Here is a 26,587-nt window from a genome sequence, read left to right as displayed (position 1 = left end):
GGTTCTGTGATCTCCGTCAGTCTGGTTCTGTGATATTCCCCGTCAGTCTGGTTCTGTGATATTCTTCGTTAGTCTGGTTCTGTGATATTCTCCGTCAGTCTGGTTCTGTGATATTCTTCGTTAATCTGGTTCTGTGATCTCCGTCAGTCTGGTTCTGTGATATTCCCCGTTAGTCTGGTTCTGTGATCTCCGTCAGTCTGGTTCTGTGATATTCTCCGTTAGTCTGACACTGTTTGGGTTAATTAATTAACTAATTAATTGATCAATTCACGTCCTTTGATATTACGTCACTCTGTGGGGTCTTTACGGTGTCTCTGTCCATATCACCAACGTTCATCATTAACACATTGCTAATTGTTTTCTTAATGTTTATGTGTATCCTTGTGCACGTAATAAGACCAGTTTGCCTAGCTGCTCAGACAAGAAACAACAAGATTGTAAAAGGTTATACAATGATCACTTGATAGGCAAAGTTTGCCAGACCAGGTTTAGTACAAAAAGGAGTGTACGAGTTGGATCTTGAGGCGTTGCTTTATTTGATTGTACTACGTTGTAAGATTTTGCTCTATATCGCCGGGAGTTATGGCACGTGCTGTTCACGTGGTGTTGCGGTTACTCGATATGTATGTTGATGATTCTAAACACAGAAGTCCAAAAAAATAAGGATTGGTGTTGAATTGTATTTCTCGACGACTCACACTAAACTTGGGTGCTGTAGGAGGTGTCTGGACCATAAGGACACTTACGGTACAATTTGGTGGCAGCAGTGAATTTTTAAGTTGTGACTTTTCACACTAGATTAAGGAGGAAACATAATGTGAGAGATTGTCTCTGTGTGCGCACCTGTTCTCGATTGTAGCCATGTTTACTGAGGTTACAATTATATCTGAACGTCTTCTGTTACATCGTTAATGTCGATATCGACACCCAGAAGCTTAATCTCTGTTGACTTGTTCTTGTAATCTACCGATGCCGCCAATTCCGCGGTAGTATAACAATCACTGATTGCATAATGCACTGGGCGACGGACTAATACTATTATGGTTTTACTAATAAATTATATAACTACATGCACATATAAAGGGACTGTGCTTCATATAAATGTATGGTAACACTCCTATAGGGATTTGTTTTTAAGTACTTGACGACAAGTGAACATTATAATAAAAGAACATTGATTGTTAATCCAGATAATTAATGCTTTACGTAGTAAATACAGTAATTTGTCGATGAAATAACTTTCGTGTAATGTTAGTTATAATGAGTTTTTACCGTCTGATTCGGGACATACGAATACTAATTGATAATGTGTACAATTCGTAAGTAATTTGAGGAGTCGTAGGCTTGTAGATGTTTGATGATGGGAGTTAAGTTTATTATTTTTGCAAATAACCACTTGGCTAATATAAGGGGAGGGAAGGGGTCCGCCTATGTATCTGATACACTGGTACTGAGATATTCGTATTAGCCCGGTTCTGAGATATTCCTGTTAGCTCGGTTCTGAGATATTCGTGTCAGCCTTGTTCTGAGATTTTCGTGTAAGCCGGTTTCTGAAATATTCTTGGTAGCCTGTTTCTGAGATATTCGTGTTAGCTTGTTTCTGAGAAATTCGTGTTAGCTAGTTTCTGAGATATTCGTGTTTCCCTGTTCTGAGATATTCGTGTTACCCGGTTCTGAGATATTCGTGTTATCCGGTTCTGAAATATTCGTGATAGCCCGGTCCTGAGATATTTGTGTAAGCCTGTATCTGAGATATTCATGATAGCTCGTTTCTGAGATATTCGTGTTACCTTGTTTCTGATATATTCGTGTTAGCCCGTTTTCTGAGATATTCGTGTTACCCGGTTCTGAGATGTTCGTGTTAGCCCTGTTCTGAGATATTTGTGTAAGCCTGTTTCTGAGATATTCGTGGTAGTCCGGTTCTGATACATTTGTGTTAGCCTGGTACAGAGATATTCGTGGTAGCCTGTTTCTGATATATACATGCAGTAGGTGGTTTCTTCCCACATAGTCTGTCTATTAGACACGTTATCTACACCTGTCATTCCGAATTATTCCCCGCTAGTTGTATAGTAACAGGTTTAAATTAGCGAGACCAGTTTACAACCACAAAAATAACACATTGCGTAACTCCCTCACATGGTGTCCCTCGACATGTAATATGTCTGATTTAAGTAACACGTAGGAAACGGACAGTGTTAATACCACCTTCTGTATGTCCTGTTCTCAACGTAACATTCATTTAACCTTCATCGAATTGTTACAGAAACTATTTTGAATATCAATAATCCTACGCGGAGTTAGATATGTTCAAACGATGAGACGACGTTCAAATTATCAATTACGTCAACAAGAGGCATGAGGACATACACATGTGAACAACGGGACATGTGTCACTCTTTATCAGATACACATGAACGAAGGGACATGTGTCAATACTTATCAGATACACATGAACGAAGGGACGTGTGTCAATACTTATCAGATACACATGAACGAAGGGACATGTGTCACTCTTTATCAGATACACATGAACCAGGGACGGGTGTCAATACTTATCAGATACACATGAACCAGGGACGGGTGTCAATACTTATCAGATACACATGAACCAGGGACGGGTGTCAATACTTATCAGATACACATGAACCAGGGACGGGTGTCACTACATATTAGATACACATGAACCAGGGACGGGTGTCAATACATATCAGATACACATGAACCAGAGATGGGTGACACTACTTATCAGATACACATGAACCAGGGACGGTGTCAGTAATTATCAGATGTACATGAACCAGGGACGGTGTCAGTACCTATCAGATACATATGAACCAGGGACGGGTGTCACTACTTATCAGATACACATGAACCAGGAACGGGTGTCACTACTTATCAGATACACATGAACCAGGGACGGATGTCAGTACATATCAGATACACATGAACAAGGGGACGGGTATTACAGGATAACAGGATACCTGACTTTCCTGCTTGCAAACTATTGGTCTGTTTTTTTTTATTTAAGGACATCGTACACATTGTAATTGTCTTGTAAACAGAGTGTGGAATTGGTGAGTTGTAAATCCGAGTCGGAACAAGTTGGTGACTACTCTGTCGCTAGTGGTAATAGTTAGTATGTTGTCGCTACTATGTTGGTCGTACATCTATAACAACCCACCCAGATATCTCTTGTAATATCTGACTGAGCCTCTTCTTGATCTCATTGTGTTGTCTTATCTTCTAGTAAAATATACACGTGCTTCATCTATCTTCTCGTATCGTCACACAACTTTATTTTTGTGTTTCGTAAACTAATAATTATCCAAAAGTATCTCTGTCGAGTTTTGTCATTTCTTTCACAGCGTTGATCATTTATTAGCCCATATTGTATACTTAGAATGCTAATATTGTGTTTACTAGTAAACTGTTTTATGATATATTGCATATGTCCACTTAAAAGAGAAGATGTACATACTGACTAATGTAGATGTCTTTACTTTAAAAGGTAAATCGCTTTACTAACACATGTAAATCTTTATAATTACGTACAAATGCAGTTGTCAGTATTAAATGTAGATGTTTTCAGGTGTTTATTTGCATGGAAGGGTAAAAGTCGGTTTTTTTTAATCTTCACCGATGTGAACATATAAGACATTCGCTACCTGACTAGAAAAGCTACTTTCGGGAGCTGATATATGGTCTCACTAACAATTAGACAATTCGGATTGGAATCGCTTTCTGTAAGTTTCCCGTAATTATTACTTCAAAGTACACAAAGGTTTGAGTGATAAACGTCAACCTTTTTCTATGTTGCGTTTGGTGGAAGTTTGCAGGGTATTTTATAGCGGTGTAAATGTAATTGACACCGTAATCCCAGACGTTCTATAATGATTCTAGTCATACATCTAACTCCATTGTCGCCTTAACTTTGATTGTCTTTACACCTTCCACTTCAAAGCTCTCTGGGTTTCAGACTATCAAAGATAGTTACGTCACCCTGAAGATTAAGTGTCAGTCTTGTAATGAACTCGATAATTGATAATGTCGTTGAGAGAAATGTGTTAACCTTGGTTTTGAGGCATCTATCAAACATCAGGGATTACAACAGAACGTGTGGGAGCACCAGGGATTATCATACAGCGTCTGAGTAGAAAATGCGTATCAAACATCAGGGATTACAACAGAACGTGTGGGAGCACCAGGGATTATCATACAACGTCTGAGTAGAAAATGCCTATCAAACATCTATGTTTACCATACAGTGTCAAATCTCCTTATTGTCACAGCTGTAAAGTACATCAAAATGAAGTTCCGATCTTGATCTAAGCTTTTTTAACCCATTCCATTGTTGCTACAACTATCATGGGATATTTGCTGATTTCGTACTAAATTTTCTGTCATTGACGGGTCTCCAAACACAGTATTATCATAAAACCACTACCACCTACACGTCAATACAAGTAACCACTACCACTTACATAACAATACACGTAACCACTACCACCTACACGTCCATACAAGAAACCACTACCACCTACACGTCCATACAAGCAACCACTACCACCTACACGTCAATACACGTAACCACTACCACCTACATAACAATACAAGTAACCACTACCACCTACACGTCAATACACGTAACCACTACCACCTACACGTCAATACACGTAACCACTTCCACCTACACGTCAATACACGTAACCACTTCCACCTACACGTCCATACATTTAACCACTACCACCTACACGTCAATACACGTAACCACTACCACCTACACGTCAATACACGTAACCACTTCCACCTACACGCCCATACATTTAACCACTACCACCTACACGTCCATACAAGCAACCACTTCCACCTACACGCCCATACAAGTAACCACTACCACCTACACGTCCATACAAGAAACCACTACCACCTACACGTCCATACAAGCAACCACTACCACCTACACGTCAAAACACGTAACCACTACCACCTACATAACAATACAAGTAACCACTACCACCTACACGTCAATACACGTAACCACTACCACCTACACGTCAATACACGTAACCACTACCACCTACATGTCCATACAAGCAACCACTACCACCTACACGTCAATACAGGTAACCACTACCACCTACACGTCAATACACGTAACCACTACCACCTACATAACAATACACGTAACCACTACCACCTACATAACAATACACGTAACCTCACGCGAATGATTAGAATTGAGTGGTACATTTGTAGGATTTTAATTTCAATTATATGATACGCTCTCCCTAGCGTCAAATTAAACATAAGATGAATCGTAAACAATGATTTCAGTGCCGTGCAGTAGGTCCATGATTGCTCCTCTGTGGTGTATTTCAGAGTAGTAAGCATTATGTTAAAGGCTATAAACCTTATGAGTTAAGCACCTTTAGAAATTAATAACCGTTCCGTAAGTTGTAACATAAGTTTAATACTCTCTAACAGACTGTGAATGGGGTTGCATAGTATACAATGCCATGCTAGGCTGTCATTCTTATTTTGTTTGATCTCTCCCATAAGTCTGACTTAACTGAATACAAGTATAGCCACTTTCTTCTTAATTAATAAGAAGTCACGGTTGTACAGTGACTCCAGAAATAGAAGGTTAATGAAGAACATTAACACGACCAACAACTTCATAGAATCACCCCGACAACCGCAATGAATTTCACTGTCCATCTCAAGGAATGACAATCGATAGAGATTCCAACACAGCAATGAAAAATAAAACAATATTTCAAGTGATTACAATTTTTTTTATTAAGTTATTAAGTGCATTCGAACATATACATAGCCTTGGTCAAATATATCAGAACAATTTACGTCATCTACAACTTGATTGCACCAAATGCTTCGGCAAATATTGCACTCGTTACCTGCAACTGACGATGCTGCTTAAAACAGACTGCTACTTTCGTTATTTCAACATTGCAATGCATCCGTACGTTTGGCGATTGTATACGATCAATTAAAAGATCAAGTTTAAGATAAAATAACAGGCTCCGTTTTGTTTTCTTTCATAAAAGAATGCCAGTTAATTATCCATTAACTTCTTTTTTCGTAAGATACACGTGCATGTGTGATAGCAATGCTGCAACAGAGAACCTTATCTGATGACGAAGTGTGCGCGTGTTCTATAAACTTGAACCAAACCAGGTCAATGTATATTTACACGAAGATAATTACTTCTGTATCAGTTTTCTATCTTAGAGGGGAATTTTTGAACATCCGTTTGTTCTCTAATGGTACAGTGTATAAACGAGCATTAATCAGCAGCAATCACCTATGAATTTGCGACACTGTGCATTGACAGTGTAAACAGATATACCCAAGATTACAGTAATGCTGCTAAAATATTAGATTTATTTTATTTCATTTTATTTGCAAACTTTCACATTAATCTATAGAAATACCTGCAAGGCTATCATATTATCTGTGAACTCAGTCTCTTTATTTTTCAGCGGCTGTTTGCTATATTGACACCAGACTGACTAATGTAATTCCGATATTGATTTGGAGTGAAACATCAATGCTGACTTCAATATTACGGGGAAAATGGGCATTCCCTTTTTTTTGAGGAGAACACTGGACTATATCAAAATGTACTTTTATGAGATGTTTTGCACACCAAGGTCTGCTGATCAGTGTACTATTGTGATAGGCATCACAGCTGTAAGGTCTTCAAACTACAGTCCACTGTACTGTTGTAAGAGAATTATTCATTCTCCACACGCCCCTGTACTGTTGTTAGAAAATTCTTCATTCTCTACGAGCCCCTGTACTGTTGTGGCGCATTTCATTCCCTTCAGGCAACTCTGCTTTGTGACGTATTTCACTCTGTAAAGGCCTACGCACTGTTGTGACGTTTTTCACGCCCTATAGGCCACTACACTGTTGTGGTGTACTTCATTCTATACAGGGCACAGTACTGTGGTAAGAGAGAGGCTTACTCTATACAGGCCACAGTACTGTGGTAAGAGAGAGGCTTACTCTGTACAGGCCATGGTACTGTGGTAAGAGAGATACTTACTCTATATAGACCACTGTACTGTGGTAAGAGAGAGACATACTCTATACAGGCCACTGTACTGTGGTCAGAGAGTTACTCTGTACAGGCCACTGTACTGTGGTAAGAGAGAGACTTACTCTATACAGGCCATTGTACTGTGGTAAGAGAGAGACTCAACTCTATACAGGCCACAGTACTGTGGTAAGAGAGATACTTACACTATACAGGCCACTGTACTGTGGTAAGAGAGATACTTACACTATACAGGCCACTGTACTGTGGTAAGAGAGAGATTTACTCTAGACAGGCCACTGTACTGTGGTAAGAGAGAGACTTACTCTAGACATGCCATTGTACTGTGGTAAGAGAGAGATTTACTCTATACAGGCCTCTGTACTGTGGTAAGAGAGAGATTTACTCTATACAGGCCACTGTACTGTGGTAAGAGAGAGACTTACACTATACAGGCCACTGTACTGTGGTAAGAGAGAGATTTACTCTATACAGGCCATTGTACTGTGGTAAGAGAGAGACTTACTCTAGACAGGCCACTGCACTGTGGTCAGAGAGTTACTCTATACAGGCCACTGTACTGTGGTAAGAGAGAGATTTACTCTATACAGGCCACTGTACTGTGGTAGGAGAGAGACTTACACTATATATAGGCCACTGTACTGTGGTAAGAGAGTTACTCTATACAGGCCACTGTACTGTGGTAAGAGAGAGATTTACTCTAGACAGGCCACTGTACTGTGGTCAGAGAGTTACTCTATACAGGCCACTGTACTGTGGTAAGAGAGAGACTTACTCTATACAAGCCACTGTACTGTGGTAAGAAAGAGACTTACTCTATACAGGCCACTGTGCTGTGGTAACAGAGAGATTTACTCTATATAGGCCACTGTACTGTGGTAAGAGAGAGACATACTCTAGACAGGCCACTGTACTGTGGTCAGAGAGTTACTCTGTACAGGCCACTGTACTGTGGTAAGAGAGAGACTTACTCTATACAGGCCATTGTACTGTGGTAAGAGAGAGACTTAACTCTATACAGGCCACAGTACTGTGGTAAGAGAGATACTTACACTATACAGGCCACTGTACTGTGGTCAGAGAGTTACTCTATACAGGCCATTGTACTGTGGTAAGAGAGAGATTTACTCTATACAGGCCACTGTACTGTGGTCAGAGAGTTACTCTATACAGGCCACTGTACTGTGGTAAGAGAGAGACTTACTCTATACAAGCCACTGTACTGTGGTAAGAAAGAGACTTACTCTATACAGGCCACTGTGCTGTGGTAACAGAGAGATTTACTCTATATAGGCCACTGTACTGTGGTAAGAGAGAGACATACTCTAGACAGGCCACTGTACTGTGGTCAGAGAGTTACTCTATACAGGCCACTGTACTGTGGTAAGAGAGAGACTTACTCTATACAGGCCATTGTACTGTGGTAAGAGAGAGACTTAACTCTATACAGGCCACAGTACTGTGGTAAGAGAGATATACAGGCCACTGTGCTGTGGTAACAGAGAGATTTACTCTATATAGGCCACTGTACTGTGGTACAGAGAGAGACATACTATACAGGCCACTGTACTGTGGTCAGAGAGTTACTCTATACAGGCCATTGTACTGTGGTAAGAGAGAGATTTACTCTATACAGGCCACTGTACTGCGGTAAGAGAGAGACTTACACTATACAGGCCACTGTACTGTGGTAAGAGAGAGACTTACACTATACAGGCCACTGTATTGTGGTAAGAGAGAGACCTACTCTAGACAGGCCACTGTACTGTGGTAAGAGAGAGACTTACTCTAGACAGGCCACTGTACTGTGGTCAGAGAGTTACTCTATACAGACCACTGCACTGTGGTAAGAGAGAGACTTACTCTATACAGGCCACTGTACTGTGGTAAGAGAGAGACTTACTCTATACAGGCCACTGTGCTGTGGTAAGAGAGTCTTACCCTATACTGGCCATTGTTCTGTTTTAAAAGAATGTTTCACTCTCTACCATCCACTGTACTGTTGTAAGAGAATTTCTTACTGTCTGCTGGCCACTGTACTATAAGAGAGCTTTACTCTCCACTTGTCAGAGAACTGGTCATTGTAGTGTTTTAAAGTATTTCTCTCTCTACTGGTCACTGTACTGTTGTGAATATTTCATATTTTTGCTGCTTTTATTTTCCTCATTTTTATCCTAATTTTAAGTACTTTTTCCCCCTAAAGCCCATCCTGATACTCTAGAGATTACAACCACTTTCGCTCTTTGCACCCCTGGAACATGTCATGGCAATATAGAAGGTTCCATGTGCAACATGTTGTGGGCAAGATGAAAAGACTAGTTGAATCCTTTGATGAACATAGACAAATCTTGTGGTAGCAAAATGGTATGTTGTAATGACTTTGAAGTTAGGTGTAGCTCCTCTGTAATCTTCAAAAGGAGCATATCAGCCTGTGATTGGACAGCTTTTTTCCTCCTTAACCAATTAAACTAGAACACTGTTATGTCAGCAAGTGCTCCATTATGTGGCTTGAAATTCCTGTCCTGAGCAAAAGGTAGGAAATGTCAACAAAATTTTGACTGTGCCACAACACACAGTCTCCTTCACTTTAATGTATATCACGGGACATTAATATTAGGACAGCCCTTCATGTACTCATGTTCTAGTTATTCTCCCTTCGGTTCAGAACAGAAGTTTTGTTAGAGGCGATATTTTAACTGATTTTTCTATTCATAGTAACATGGACTTTGACCTTTAAAACTGTAAAGCAATCCTAAGCAAACACTTTCAGTAAGGAAGTACAGTATAAAATTTTGGTGAGATTGGCCGAAGCAAACTCAAGTTATCACACAGAAACAAAAGTGCTGACAGACAGACAGACAGATGGACACTGTGATTACTATATGGCACCCACATTTTCGTATGAGACCCTAATTACTTTGATAGTGAGTTCAATTTTGTCATGACATGTTCACAGGTGAAGAGAGCGAACGTGACTGAAACCCCTGGTGTATGGAGGATGCCTAATGCCTAATGCCTAACCCAGGAATACTTCATAGAGTATGTTGCTAGTCCAATGGTCATATCCCCTGCCAAATTCAAACCAGGGTCCATACTTGGTGAATTTTTTTTAATGTTGGTTTTGTCAAATTCATCAGTCAGCAGTAAAATGGGGGTGAGTGGCTTGTCATGCTATGTCAATATTATGACACTATCTTACTTATGACAGTTGAGAGGTGTCACTGTACATAGACACTGTTTTTATATGATCTTAACTATTAGGAGGACGAAAATTTGCTAGGCTCTTTCCTAAGCATATTTAGGCAGATATCAGACTTTCCAAAAGCATTTAAAGGAAAACTTATCCTGCATCTCAGTAATGTGTTATTGTAAACAGTAAAAACACTTCCACTGGGTACCTAAAATCATCTTGTGAAATATAATACATGTGCTATTATGCTTCTTCACACAGCTATTGCCTTCAATCATTATCGTAACCACATAAGATTTATCCATATTGAAAAACAATAAATTTCACCAAACTATTAATATGATACTTTCAGCAATCAAACACAACTATTCTACTGAACCTCATTAATAACTTTATTTCAACAACCTTATTTTCATGATTTCTACAGTTCAAATTATATAACTAGTGGTATAAAAACAGAGAAAACAATTATCAGCAATTACATGTAACGTTGACAATTTCCCATAAAATTACAAATTTGGTATCAAATAACTTGTTACACATGTCATCAACCCTTGAATTGTGTCACAGTAAGGTAATAATACCTCCATACCAGTAAATTATCTTCAATACATACACATCAGTTTTAAACAGAAAGTCTTAACAAATGTCACATTAAGGCATCAGTAATGAGTACTTTGGTTCAGGACATGAGGCTATTGTCTTACTTCAACAGAATTCTGATCAACTGATTTTTCAAAAAAAATATCTGATATATTTTATTTTCAAAACTGACATCCAAATTTCCCTGACCTTTGATTTTGAATTCAAAGCAAAACTTTCCCACCCCTCCCAAAATATCTGTATATTTTACTATATATAAATATTAGGAAGATCTTAAATAGAGAACATTTTTAGTAAGTCCAAATTACTTCTAACATTCTCTAACATCAATTTTTCTGATTAAATGACAAGGGCAATTTTTTTACGTTTTTTTGTATCTCTTTCAACATGAGTTACATGTCTATGGGTAAAAAATACAGACAACACAATGGATGTCAATATGTTTATGAATGGAGAAATAAATATCTGTGTATTGAATTAATATAATAAAGTTTTACATTGAAATACTATTCTTTAGTAGGCAAATGTACCATGAAGTCTATAGAATGACAAGAGAGCATGAACAATACAAATATATAACAACATTATCCCTTTTTAATATGTACATTGTATAATATCTATAAACACTTTTACATCACCTGTTCCAGCTTGTATAGAGCCTCTGATTCCCTGATACATCATAGTTCTAATAACATCATTACAAATTATTTTCTTGCATTTTCACCCAAACTAAAGAACAGCAGCACAGAAATTTTGTCCTCATGATGCTATCATAATACTATATGGTTGGTTTATTTGGGAGGGAATACATTTCACTTTATTCACAGTTATTAAAGATGCAGTAAAAATTAAGACTCTCAGTAAACATTTTACAGTAAAACAAAATCTTGGGAAATGTATGTTATACATGCCCACAAAATTTAATCCCTTTGAACTTTCCTAAACTTGAATAGAGTAACATTAGCCCTGTCACATCAAACAACTACAAAGTATTTTATATGCCATACCTGCTGTACACTGTTCCAATATATACATGTACACTTCTTTTATATGTCCTTCAGATAAATCTAACAACCAGACAGGTTTTTAACCAATAAAAAGAGTGATTTGGCCAGCCTTCCATACTGAAGGACCCATCACTATGCATATCATGCTCAAATTATAAGATATTTCGAATAGCTTCTTAACAAATTTAACATTTGCTGCCTAATAGAACTGGTATACACAGAAAACACAACCTTGTTATCATAAAAACAGCAGATATCAATGATCTCTGGTTCTTAATTAGCACAAAACTGCTGATTATCAAAATTGTTCAGTAGTTTTTTTGTGAATCTTTCATGTTTGACACCTTGCAGAACATAATTAGAACTCAGATTAATTGGAGGGTGGGGATGGTGGGAGGAGGTACTGATAATTTGTTTAAAAGCTGAATCCTAGACTGCATATAATGTCAGTAACAACTGCCATCAGGATTCCTACTTGAACTTGATTAATAAGAACTGAATGAAATAAAACGTAATCATGAACCAACTGTAAATGAAAGTGTTAGAGAACATAAGGACTCTGAAAGTATAATGTGTACCTTATCAGCTGAGAATGAATTTGGTGGATAAATCAGAACTCCAATTACCATAAACAATTAGTATATTATATAAATATGACAGGCCTGCTTGATTTGTTATGTATTCCAATTAACTAAACCTTCTGCCTAGAACTACTAATCCTAAATTTGTTGATGAGATAAAAACAAATTCATTATCAACAAATCAGTTCTAGATAAAATCCTTAAAATAAATATACATTAAAATTGAATTTAAGAAAATGTTATCAGGGAGGAAGTTGATCCCGTCAATAAAGTAGTCTCCCATCCATTAGTGCATGTTCTTATTAAGATAAAATGTGTTAAATACCAAGGTAGAAGTAATTTGGAAATTAATTTCAAAACTCTCTTGTTATCTGATATTTGATTTACCTTACATAATGAACTCTTTTCATTTCACCATTGAACTTACGATATAGGGAAATAAATATTCATAATATTCCCTTAAAGTACAAATATCAGTTAAACAGAAGCTGCACACATGGTTTGATTTCATCCCTGGTTCTGCTTGATTTCTGTGATGAACTCCTTCAATGATTTGACAACATCTTGCACTTCAGGTATAGAGTCTAGGTGGCCATAGTTTAAGAGTATTTCAGAGTTCCCAGAGTTCTTAATGAATACATACGATCTAAAATGTAAAAAATGAGTAAGATAGAATCAAACAAAATTAGGGAATAGTATGCTTGTTTTTAAGTATATTCTGGAGATGAGATCTTGAGTTTTGGTTTAAACATGAGACGAAATCGAGTGTAAAAATGACAAAATTCATTATTAAATCACCAGTACATGCATAAAACACTTTACATTATCCCCATTTTAAAATAATTTAAGTCTAAAAGTGATGTAATTATTGAAATATCACAATCTTCTGGCTAGCAACAGAATTCATGAATACATCAGGGATTAGATCATGAAAATTATCAAATGAAAAAATGTGTTACATAGCCTTTATTTCAACATTTTGAATAACATAACTTTTTCTTCTTATTCTATCTATATAAATGTTTTCATTTTGTATAAGATTTTACGAAACAAGATTTAGAAGTTTTTATTTTTGCCTTGAAACTTTAAGATATATTTTGTACTACTTTGGTACTTTTGATTGATTTTACTTGATGACTGGTGGATTATGTGATAAAAATCCACTAAACATAGCACGTCTTCTCCACCAAGGTTTGCAGTAACCTGCATGTCACCTGATAATTCATCTGAATAGTGGCACAGTTCAGAATGTACACATGTACTTGACACTCTTTTGAAATTATGTGAAAATCATGGGTTTTTTTTATTATTTATGGGACTTATGCATTGCCCCATCTAATTTTTGACATTTTTTTTTATTAATTTTGATTTGTCTCTGCCCCTTTCTGGGTTTCAGAATTTAGGCCCTAAGCACCTCTGATGACTCCTGGAAAGATAAAACTGCTGTATGATGCAGTTTAATTAATTTTTTGGCTTTACTGTATCTAAATTTTTAACTTGTATTAAAAGGTGCTATCCAGTTGTGGGTCTTTTGTGCTATCTTATCATTAATAAAGATTCTGAATTTGATATTTTAAGCAATTATGACACTAAATCGTGTCATGTTTTCCAAGATTAAAATCATAATTCACATTGAGATATATTTAATAAAATAACAGGAAAATTTTTCAAAAACTTGCATAATAAAGTAATGTACATCCCCTGATAGAAACACCTACTTGTATAATGCATAGTAATCTGCTTCAGCCTGGATAAGAAGTCTCTTCAGAGTATTAATACTCTGGATGTACTGAAAACAACAAATACTCATTATAAACATCAAGTCCTAAGAAGGATAACTCTAATGCATTCTTCATCCACAACAGAAACTGCTCCAATATTTGCCATATATACCACTACTTTTTGGTTTTATGTAAACCTAAGGAAGTGTAGAAGAGTTTTATGATAAATTATTTTTGAAATATGAATAAATTATAATTCCAATGATTATCATATCATAAACCTGCATAGATATCATTACTACCTACCTTGAAATAACCATATCTCATTATCAAAAAAAAAAAAAAAACAAATTATATATATATATATATATATGTTTAACCCTTCCCATTTCCCAGGTATATTTAAATCATCATAAACATATAACCCTAGCCACATACCTTTATCTTAAAAGCTTCCAAAACATGTCGGATTTGACTAGCTCTATTGGGGTCAGTTTTGTTCAGAACTTTACCCCAATCCTTACAGAAGGCTGTGCAAACTACAAAACAAAATATGTGATATACATGGGGGAGGTACAGTAATTTGATAAAACTTAATCTCTCTATTGGTACAGGAGAGGTACAGTAATTTGATAAAACTTTATCTCTCTATTGGTACAGGAAATGTACAGTAATTTGATAGAACTTATCTCTCTATTGGTACAGGAGAGGTACAGTAATTTGATAAAACTTTATCCCTCTATTGGTACAGGAAATGTACAGTAATTTGATAGAACTTATCTCTCTATTGGTACAGGAGAGGTACAGTAATTTGATCAAACTTATCTCCCTTACTTAGCTTACTTTTGTGTATGTATGGTAAAAACACAAGTTCACGACACCTAGACAAGACACTTCAACATCACCCAGGATGATCTACATGTAGATGTATTATGAAAGAACAGATTACAACAGTGTATCACATACATACCTTCAGATATAGCCGAGTAACACTGTCGTATGTCAGGGGGTGGGGCCAATGTTTATTATACAAAGGTGTGTCTCCATTATTCTCCCTGAAGTCAGCCTTTTAGACATGAATGTATTACATCATACATACCTTCAGGTGAACAATTAACAACATCCTCTGCCAGAACTAATGTGAGTGTCTGTTGGGGTGTAGCATGGTACTCTCCCAGGTCAACCAGTAAATCCAGGCTCCCCGTTGATGCTGGACTAGCCTCTCGCTTCTCCTGGTCTGTTTGTTTTAGAATCTCAGACAAATTACATGCATTCAGAAACCTTGAAAGAAATAAACCATGGTAGGTTACAGCACAGGTGTTCCATACTCTTGTGATATGTATAGTTATATAACTGTGAAAAAAACAATTTTAAAGCAAAGCAAACAGCTGTCTGATATTTTTAGGAATGAAACATCTAACTCAGTTCCTTGAAGCAACAAATGCTTGATAAGAATGTACTGCTATTGGTATAGTTATGTAACAGAGGTCATTATCTATTTCAGTGTCTCTTTTATGGTTTGAACCTGGAACTTCTGGTTTACTAGTCTGACACTCAACCGATTGAGCTGAAGAGATGTTCCTTCTAGCTGAGAGGTATTGTGAATAGTATTTTACCAGGGTTACAGTCATATTTCAAACATCCATACATTTCACACTTGTCATTTGCCTGATGAAAGTGACAGCATAGTCATTAAAATATCCTTTATGTACATCATTTTAAGATTATTTAAAACATTCTTATGACAGTACCTCTGTAAGTCCTCTTTCTGTTGTTCTGTCATACCTTCAAACTGGAACTTGGCATCCACTAATGCCTGAAAATCACATAAGATCAAGGTAAGTCACACCCATCTGCTATGTTGACAAAATTGACAAGAGAATCAATATATATTATTATACTGAATTTTGACCTGGTCATTCCTATAGAGTAAGGTAGTACATTTTTTTTGCACTCAGTAAAAAACATGTCTTATCTGAAATTCATCCACAAAGTTTGTATTGTATAATAAGTTCAATAACTGGTGTCTTTAATATATATATGTGATACATGAACAAAATGTGAGAGCACCAAACTCATTATAAGATGTAATTGTGGCTAAACCAAGGTGAAGTCACAATCAAGTTATTATTGCGATATGAAATCTACAAATGTCTATAAGAACTGCCCTTACTCCTGTTTAAACAGGTATCTGATAAGGTATAGAGTTTCATGTTATTACTCAATTCTATTGGGACGTTTTCAAGATATTAATTTGGTTCTGAATGGGATGTGGTGCATTGATATATGTTAAACTATATATCTCCCATCCTATATAATATTATTATTACAGTCTTGACATCCGGTCAACACATAAAAGGTCACTAGGGCCATCAACCGAGGAAACACACAGCAATCCAAAAAGGGAAAACATCAAACAAACTAAACTGTAAAAGACAAATGCTAAAAACGTTTATATTATCACAAAGGAATAAAATGGTAAGTCATGGTCAATAATATAGGCCGACATCTTTCAGGTAACCTAGAATTTTATAAATTTCAACAGTTTCAAGAAAGGTCTTTAGACCTGTAACATTACGATAAAAGTTTTCTTGAGTAGACAGAAGGTCAATGCAGTCCACTAACAAATGTTTAACTTTGAATGGCTCATCACATCCTATGAAGCGAGGATTATCTTCACCTTTCAACATATATGAATAAGTAAGGTATGTATTGCCCATCGAAGATGGGAATGGACAACTTTGTTTCGGTGGTTGGTCTCTATAGTATAGAGACCATTCACTGATGATAGGTTTTACAAAGTGCAATTTATTATCTGTATATTGACTCCATTCCTCCTGCCACTGAGCTGTTAAAAAGTGTGCGATAAATGGTTTAAAATCAGTGAAATGAAGTTTAAAAACAACAGGTTGTAGCGATAAAGCTGCTTTTTCATTGCCTGTATTCCATGTGCCCAGGAACCCAGCAAAAAAGCAATATGGAAGTTATTTTCAATATTTCTATTCCTAAAACATTGAAGTACAGAAAGAGCTCTCTTACTTTGTTTGTTTGAATATATTCGAGGGCAAGGTTAATAATTCACACTTCTGCCGAGAATATAGAGGCGTTGTTCGGTAGCCAGCATCCATAGACTTCATCTTGTGAAACCATGGCAGCAGCAACTTTATCATTATCTTTTGAACCATCAGTATACAAATGTAGAAATGTTTTATATTGTAACTGCTATGAACAAAAGGTGCAACTGTCAGTGTCTGATTTAACCATTATCCTATAAAATGACTGCAGCATAAAAATGTCTTAAATTGTACCAAGCTATATTATTGACAGTGTTGACAGGTTCAATGCAATACATACTTACCCCATAGAGTATGTACTTTGAACTTTGCTTGAGTATTTTCATACATCGACATGTGTAATCCATGGTCACCTCACACCAGTTTGCCAAGTAAGCTTGCACAGAAGTGTCAATATTTGTCAGCTAAAAAAATGTTGAAAGTTAACAAAATCACAATTAAACACGTTACACATTACACATTTTGTATAGTGACAGTAAATGCAAAAAATTCACCTGGTTTATTTCTTTCATTTCAGTTTGGTGACAGATATGAAGACATTTATTCGCCTGGTACTTAAGAAAAAAAATCACCAAATTTGACCCCTGTGACCTTGAACTTTGATCTATGTAACAAATAATGCCACACAAAATGGCTCGTGACTTTTACCTAGATGTAATGCTATTCTGATGTTTTAACAAAGTTTTAACAAATGTGACCATAAATCAGGGATAATCAATTTTTTACAAATCATATGAAAACATGTAGGCCTACACAGTTTATTAGATGTCTGAGGTTAGTTTTCTTATGTTGCCCTTCCAATATGCCATATTAACCACTGTTATCAATACAGTGTAGAAAATTGATTTCTATTCTCCTAAGGATTTTTCAGACCAAATTGGGACAGAATACAGGCATTCCTAAAGAAAAAGGTTTTACAGTATTGCTTTATTTCACCTATAGGGCCTTGCCCCTCCTGCCCCTGGGACCCAAGATCCATCATTTCTACAAAATTGTGTCCCCTTCCCCAAAGGGCTCTTTTGAATGAATTTTGTCAAAATCTGCTCAGTCGATTGTGACTAGTAACAGTTTGAAGGAAGAGTTGACAGACAGACTTGGCCCTTTAGGCAAGGTGAGCCAAAAATGAAAAATTCCATGAAAGGAACATGCAGGATACCTGTCCATAAGTTATATACAAGAGGTGTAGCGGCCTTGACAGTAACCCAAGAGAGCAATATTGAATATAAAGGTTAAAGGATAAGTAGCTTTCAAGTGTCATGAAGAAGAAATTGTGACATTGATGATAGTAAGCCAGTGTTAATACGAGCATACCATCGAAAATATCATCCTATACTAATAATTCCTACCAATTTATTTCCAATGGGAAACAAATGTTTTGCTCAAAAATGCAACTTTTCTATAAATGTAGAGTAAAATTAACCTCCTCTACAGGAAGAAATGTGAGACCCATTTTGGTAAAGCACCTTAAGATGCTTTTATCCATGAAGAGTATTTGATTCTACCATATCTGGGTGTTGAGAAGAAGATCTGTGAAATTTAAGTCAATTTGACCACTTTAGGCCTTGCCATCAAACCCTAGAGGTCAGCCAGGATTAACCAATGGAAATTAAACAAATGATGCTCAAAATTCTACTGTCTTCTTGAAACTATGGTATACTTTACCCACTTCCCATGGAAAATGTGAAATTCTGGGGACTTAAAATTTACAATTTTGGTAAAGCACATTAAGATGCATCCATTCATGAAGAGCATTTGATTCTACCATATCTGGGTGTTGAGAGGAAGATTTTTTGAAGTTTGAGTCAATTTGACACTTTTGGTCTCTCCCATCAGGCCCCTGTTGGGTCAAACTGTTTAGGGATGCACAACACCAGAGAAAAGGTGATTGCAAAGAAAAAAAAGTTTCAAGGAAATACACCAAAAAATAAGAAAAAAAAGGAAAGATTAAGATGTTGAAAAAAAAATGAAACAAAAACTAATGGCAACATCTCTATGGCTGACACAAAACTGATTTTTTTTTTTAATTTATGGCACACAGATGCTGCAAATTTCTTCATTTTCACTTAAATCAATATGGTAATTGGTTAGAAATTGAGGAAGGAAATATTTGAATAAGATTGAAATGCTGAAATAAACAAAAAGGCAAAAACTCTTTCAAAAATGATCAAATGAATAAGCCATTTAGGTAAACACAGTTTAATGTAATGGTCATAAAGCTTACATAGTTTGTGAGAAATTGGTTGAAAACTGATAGAGGAGATCTCTGGACAATTTAACACTTTGAAAACAACAAGGAGTAATAACTTTTCCAATCAAATAAGATATGAGTACAGGAAAACACAACTTCAGTTCATAATGATCAAGCCTACGAAGTTAGAGAGATGCTTGTTGAAAACTGGAAGAATCAATCTCCAGACAAGATCAACAATATGAAAACAAGGGACATTTAATCTTCCTAATACATTGAACACTCTAATAACACTACCATTCAGAAAAAGACAACTTTATGTCATGGTGATTAAAGGGATGTTCCTCCCAAGTTGCAAAATTTCTGGTTGTTCTGAACCTTTTAAAAACTCATTCTAATGACTTTAAAACTAATGATAGCATCAGAATATCTTTGCTGTGGTCAGTTTGGACAGGCAGAATTGGTGGGATTACGCAGGCTCCCAGCCAAACCGTCTAAATGTAGCGCATCGGAAATGCAGATATCTGGAGCTGAAACAACACTGGATCACAGATTTATGTAGAGTATCTGGTAAATACACACGTGTGTATGCTGTTCACTAAAATTTCTGGGTTACAATTTTATTACTTCATTAGGTTTATTTTCTGTTAATTTTATAATTTACACAAATATTTCATTCTGCCTGACTTAAAGTAATGAAAACCTGTAATGGCATAATCAGAGACATGCAAATGTTTGTAAATCGATCTAGATAGATCTATAAGGACTTTCCACATATTGATTATAAATATATGTTTGTTTAAATGGTAAATTGAGGTGTAGGATTTCCATAAGAACATAAGTAGATGATTTTGTACAATTGTTCTTCAAAAGCATCCATGAAATCCTACTTTGTCTGGAATATCCCTTTAATCACACAAAGTTAAACAAAAATCAGTGAAATGTCATTACAAATAAATGTTCATGAAAGACTACTGAAGAACGGAAGGACGGAAGGATGGAAGGACGGACGAACAAACTATGTAATACCATGACACATTGCATCATTTGTGGATAAAAACCAATGCATACGAAAAACAAACACATCAGTTTACTTTCCTCAGGATACATTTGGGGAGTGGGAAGAGTTTATAATAAAAAAACTTTCTTTACACAAAACTTAAGACAGAACTCCACTCATTAGTAAAAGTTTGTATCCTTAAAACAATCATGAGTAATCTTTTCTACATTCTATAATTTGCAATATATGTATCAAAATCACTTATTTTAATCTCATCTAACTCTGCAAAAACATAGCACAAGATTGCTTTTTCTATCATTGCGACTCATATTAGCCTTAAACTATATTACCTATATACAGAGCATGAACTTTCATTGTATACCCAAAAACACAAAGATAAAGTTATGTATTATAGTGTTACCTTGGATATATCATCCGGCGTACCTTGTTCTCCTTGTATTTTAGGATCACAGCAAACCTTTGTTAAAGTATGAAGGCCAAGTAAGGTAAGAAAGCCATGCATTATGTCAAAATATATGATACACAAGCAGAGAAAACTGTTAATCAATTTAACAAGTCGTTACAAGAAAACTTGTTAAATATGTTACAAGTACGACTGTGCATATCCTCAAAGGCTATATACAAATTTTACAAAAAGGTATTTATATCATTCTGAATGTTTGTAACTTTGAAGATACATGTACATCAAATATTCTACCAGTTTTTTTTAATTGTTCACATTTTTACATTGTACTTGTGTTTACTTCTAACTTTCCAATGAACTTGTTGTATATTTCTGATCAACTACACAGGTATTGAATAATTATATTTTCCATACTATTATTAACAAAATGAAATTTTTTGCCTTTGGTTTTGATATCTTTGTGGTCAGGTAAATGCAAAAAGTGTTGAGAAATTTTTTTTAATTTAAGTTACTGCAATTTAAACATTGTTATCATTTTCAGTAAATAATAGCCTGCTGTGACAAAAATATCATACCTTACCAGGTATATAATAAGATGTACAACCACCCGGCAGAAAATAGTGTTAGGTAAAATTTGTGCAACCTCTTAAAATAATGTTTTCTAAATTCTAAAGAAGAGAAACAGACTTAAAACTATTTATGCAGATTCAAGCATTTTACTATATACTGATACCTAGCTACTAATGACTGGTACTTGTCTCAGTGATGGTCATCCTTGATAAAACAAGGATCTGGTGTACTTCTTAAGCATCTAACATCTAATTTGGGCTATATTGTTAGCATAATGTTGAATGTTTTTGAGACTATATATATGATGAAAAAAATCATTGTATAGGTTCTTATACAGTGCTAGGAGAAAGTCTTACCTGCTGATCAAGGTATTTCACAACTCCCTTGGAATAGATGTCAAGTTCTTGTTGAAAAGTTCTCAAGTCAGGATAATAATAGTAAAATATCAAACATGCACTTCTGATAAAAAAAAAACAACTTCAAACTGCATTCTACTTCAGATATACAATGTTAAACACCATACAATATAAACTTGGATCCCAGTTTCAGACAATGATTTATTAATATACATACTTATAAGTAAAAGCCTTATGTCAGCTTTTAATGCATTAAACATTGTTTATGATTACATTATTTGTAGATCTTATTCTTTAAATATATTTACTATGGGAAACAGTCAACAGAATAGACACGGTCATAAAAACATTTAATAGGGGAGACAATTTGTAATATGTAGCAACAGTAATGTTGGTCTTTGTGAACCTTCATATACAACCTGAAATTAAAATAAGATTACCTCAAACTTTATCTATGTAAATGAACTAGTACAAATGAACAGTGTCAAAAGGATATTAATCCAAACTGTTTTTCTGTAGTGCCATGAAACAAATGATGTATTTCCTTTGTTGTGGGTCTGGTGTTCTGTCATCATTGACCATCAGTGGGTTTTCATCTATGTTCTCCAACATACAGTAATAACAGGAGTAACTCGTTTTCACATCATCATCTGACCTGTGTTATAAATACCATTAGGGCAAACATTCATTATGGTATAAATACATGAAGGTCAACATTTACTGTATCATAAATACCACTAAGATCCACTATAACCATATTAGCGATATAACTGTTTACTGTGTTGTTGATATAGAAGGTTCAACATTTGCTGTGTTAAGGATATATCAGGTCAACATTTGCTGCGTTATGGAAATAACAGGGTCAAAATTCATTGTTATTGATATATCAATGTCAACATTTGCTGTGTGATGGATATATCAGGGTCAACATTTGCTGCATTATGGAAATAACAGGGTCAAAATTTACTGTTATTGATATATCAATGTCAACATTTGCTGTGTGATGGATATATCAGGGTCAACATTTGCTGTGTGATGGATATATCAGGTCAACATTTGCTGTGTGATGGATATATCAGGTCAACATTTGCTGTGTGATGGATATATCAGGGTCAACATTTGCTGTGTGATGGATATATCAGGTCAACATTTGCTGTGTGATGGATATATCAGGGTCAACATTTGCTGTGTGATGGATATATCAGGTCAACATTTGCTGTGTGATGGATATATCTCTGTGTGAGGATATATCAGGCTGTGTGATGGATATATCAACATTTGCTGTGTGATGGATATATCAGGTCATATGGATATATCAGGTCAACATTTGCTGTGTGATGGATATATCAGGTCAACATTTGCTGTGTGATGGATATATCAGGTCAACATTTGCTGTGTGATGGATATATCAGGTCAACATTTGCTGTGTGATGGATATATCAGGTCAATGGATATATCAGGTACATTTGCTGTGTGATGGATATATCAGGGTTAACATTTGCTGTGTGATGGATATATCAGGTAAACATTTGCTGTGTGATGGATATATCAGGTGTGATGGATATATCAACATTTGCTGTGTGATGGATATATCAGGTCAACATTTGCTGTGTGATGGATATATCAGGGTCAACATTTGCTGTGTGATGGATATACCAGGTCACCATTTGCTGTGTGATGGATATATCAGGGTCAACATTTGCTGTGTGATGGATATACCATTTGCTGTGTGATGGATATACCAGGTCACCATTTGCTGAGTGATGGATATATCAGGGTTAACATTTGCTGTGTGATGGATATATCAGGTAAACATTTGCTGTGTGATGGATATATCAGGTCAACATTTGCTGTGTGATGGACATATCAGGGTCAACATTTGCTGTGTGATGGATATATCAGGGTCAACATTTTGCTGTGTGATGGATATATCAGGGTCAACATTTGCTGTGTGATGGATATATCAGGTCAACATTTGCTGTGTGATGGATATATCAGCATTTTGCTGTGTGAGGTGTGATGGATATATCAGGGCTTGTGATGGATATATCAGGTGCTGTGTGATGGATATATCAGGTCAACATTTGCTGTGTGATGGATATATCAGGGTCAACATTTGCTGTGTGATGGATATATCAGGGTCAACATTTACTTCGAATATCAATCAAGATAGTATCATAATCATAACCATTACTATCAACATGTACATATTCATTAATTGACATGAGGACTGGCTCTACAGTAGACAAAAGACTTAAATTGGACTATTTGAAGTTAGCATTACATTATAATTCACCTAGCTGTTATACTGACAATTTTCAACACTGATCTGGATGTTCCAAATGTTCGCCATATGTAAAGAGTTGATGGCTACTATCTAACAGTTCCACTGACTGTAGCAGAAGTGATTCTTCATCATCCTGGAACTTCAACAGAACTTACCTATATTCCATAGAGGCTATGGATCCATTATCACTATAAACCAAATTCTTCATCAATTTCTGACAAATGAATTTCCTGAGTTCAGTCTCAACAGGTGCATCCAAATCAGTAGACAAAACAGATAAACTAAAAAATCAACAGAACAGCTCATGTTTATTGAGGAAAGATATTTCAAAATAAAAACTACATGTGGAATCATTTAATGGAATCAGTTCCCAAAACTAAATATATTTTTATAGTATTCAAACATAAAATTCATACACAATTCTGAAATGGTATCTAAAGGCCAAGCTAATATATACCATAATGAGGAAAATCTGTAGAAATCATCCTGATCAAGGTTTCAATGTACTTGTATATATACGGACAACTCAGAGATTTAAACCATAATGTTAACACTGTACTGACATGCTGTATGAAATCATGTTGGATTCAATATAATACACACCCGAACATATGTATGAAAGACCCAACAATTGAGTCTGGAATACAAAGTCACTAATGAAAGTTCATGAAATAAGGCCACAAGGCCAATACATAACCTCTGACTCTAAGTCGGAGGGAAGACGGGAAAGCCGTATTACTGGACAATGCAACAGCATTTGATGGTGATGTATATATAAGTAATATCTTGATCCTGCGTCTGTTTGAATAAATCTAATAACTTTCACATTAGAAGCAAATGCCTACCCAATTCACTGCAGATTTATGTGACTTACCTAAAATTGGTATCAGTCTGACTGCTTCCTGATGCTACACTATCAGTTTCTGAGTTTTTCTCTTCTCTGTTAAACAGAATATGTATAATTTAAAACAGTACTTTATACGAAGAATGAACAAAGGAAAATGACACAAGCTCAACAAATAATTTAAAAATCATAAGATACATGCTTAACCATTGCCTTTGAAAAGAATAATCAGCACTCTAAGGTAACCCTGACTCACTTGTGTACATTACAGGAGTAAAGTGCAAAATGTCTGCCAAAATCATTTTCTTCCTGTTCTTTAGGCTCCATGTCTGGTGAGACAGACTTCTCCTGCAATGCATAAATAGCTATCAGCAAACAGTTTTTCATGTTTAGACATTTAGGTGACCCATTCCAAGGCAGATATAGTGCTAATATTAATACCAGGCCTCCTTCTACCAACAGCTATTTTGAAACTCTCAGCTTTTCAGTTGGATAGCATGGATGTTTCAATTGGCCTAAGTTGGAGCAATTTACCAATGAAAACTGCATGAAGGAGAAAAAATAAAAACTCAGTATAAGACTTAGATTTTTTACATGTCATAGAGAGAGAGAAACCTATATCAAAGTAAGGATGGGTAAATATCTGTCCGACTTAAGATCAGAGGAAGGTGGCTCATGGGATCCAGTACAGGCCCACAGATGTAGGTATAGTTATCTTGTGGTAGGTAGGTGTCATATTCAAGGTTTGATGAATATCAACAATAAAAAAGTGTCAATGACACCATGCTGGGTACCTGATTTAACATTATTCTTTCTTGTACATTCCACTGGATACTAGAGAACCCAGCAGCAGAGAGATGATGAGTTTATCCAAGATTACAAAAAGAAACGCAACAAGAAATACATCCTTATTGGCCTATATCCGAAGTTCACACCAACAGAAATCCCCTCCCTATAGCATTATAACATGACCACAGATACGTAACTGTATTGTAAACAAACGAAGTAAAATACACAGTCATCTACACAGCATACTGAGTATGAGGTGCAGAAACTGTGGATACAATTGCCTGATTTGACATTTGACATGATTTGTTTTCAACAATCAGCTGATAATGTCAATCCTTGCATCTATCAGTAAACGTAACATGTCAGTATAGCAGGTCCTTGTGGGCAAGGGTGTGGGAATGAACACAATATTGTCAAATGGGCTATTCATGTAAAACGAGAAAACATGTATTGATTCAAATATAACCGAAGAAAATGTCCACTAACTTCAGAAGCCGTGCTTGCGTTTTCTTCCGATCCGTCCATTCGGTTGCAGCAACGTTAATTCAAAGCTTGATCAACGCTAACGTGTTACTATCGATTAAAACGTAATGTTGATACTGATCTTGTCAAAAAAAGCGCCATCTGTCAATAGTGAACCACGTGCAACTTTGTAAACAAACTATTATCTGCCCATAAAAGAAGATAATCAAGCTCTACATTATCACAGAAACGTTTAAAGGGAGAAGATCAAGAAAGGAGGGAGAAAAAATGAGGACACTATGATATAGTTTTTACAAGAAGAATTCGCATACGAACGATTTTAAGAAGTTTCAAAAAGAGATCGTTTTGCATCGTCTGCAACACCTGCTGATAGCAGACGACAGTTT

General features: G+C 35.9%; 1 protein-coding gene across 2 annotated transcripts; it reads right to left on the bottom strand.

Moving 5' to 3' along the window:
- Window positions 1–10,659: 10,659 nt before the first annotated feature.
- Window positions 10,660–26,246, bottom strand: LOC132551333 (protein Njmu-R1-like). Of its 2 annotated transcripts, XM_060215467.1 has the most exons (13): window positions 26,205–26,246; window positions 25,186–25,277; window positions 24,960–25,025; window positions 24,241–24,366; window positions 22,295–22,453; window positions 21,799–21,856; window positions 20,870–20,926; window positions 17,545–17,664; window positions 15,938–16,002; window positions 15,286–15,467; window positions 14,625–14,725; window positions 14,184–14,254; window positions 10,660–13,111 (listed from the first exon to the last, which is right to left on the bottom strand). In XM_060215467.1, exons 1-13 carry the CDS (start codon window positions 26,241–26,243, stop codon window positions 12,973–12,975), a joined length of 1,275 nt encoding a protein of 424 aa, XP_060071450.1. In that variant the 5' UTR covers window positions 26,244–26,246; the 3' UTR covers window positions 10,660–12,972. The 2 variants fall into 2 exon arrangements, with proteins under 2 accessions (XP_060071450.1, XP_060071451.1); XM_060215468.1 differs by lacking the exon at window positions 20,870–20,926.
- Between the last annotated feature and the right edge of the window lie 341 nt (window positions 26,247–26,587).

The sequence above is a fragment of the Ylistrum balloti genome, unplaced genomic scaffold, assembly GCF_031769215.1.
Source record: "Ylistrum balloti isolate Yb309-2 unplaced genomic scaffold, AGI_CSIRO_Ybal_v1 Utg370196, whole genome shotgun sequence".
NCBI classification, from domain to species: Eukaryota; Metazoa; Mollusca; class Bivalvia; order Pectinida; family Pectinidae; genus Ylistrum; species Ylistrum balloti.
The sequence above is the reverse complement of the archived record's forward strand: the minus strand, read 5'-3'. Positions and strand labels throughout refer to the sequence as shown.

What these genes read in the sequence shown, in the direction of transcription:
- LOC132551333 (XM_060215467.1), bottom strand. Translation starts at nt 26,243, where the DNA reads ATGGACGGATCGGAAGAAAACGCAAGCACGGCTTCTGAA. An exon ending in ACGCAAGCACGGCTTCTGAA is followed by an intron (nt 25,278 to 26,204) that starts GTTAGTGGACAT and finishes TATGCATTGCAG; the next exon opens with GAGAAGTCTGTCTCACCAGA. An exon ending in GATTACTATGCATTATACAA is followed by an intron (nt 13,112 to 14,183) that starts GTAGGTGTTTCT and finishes TTTACATTTTAG; the next exon opens with ATCGTATGTATTCATTAAGA.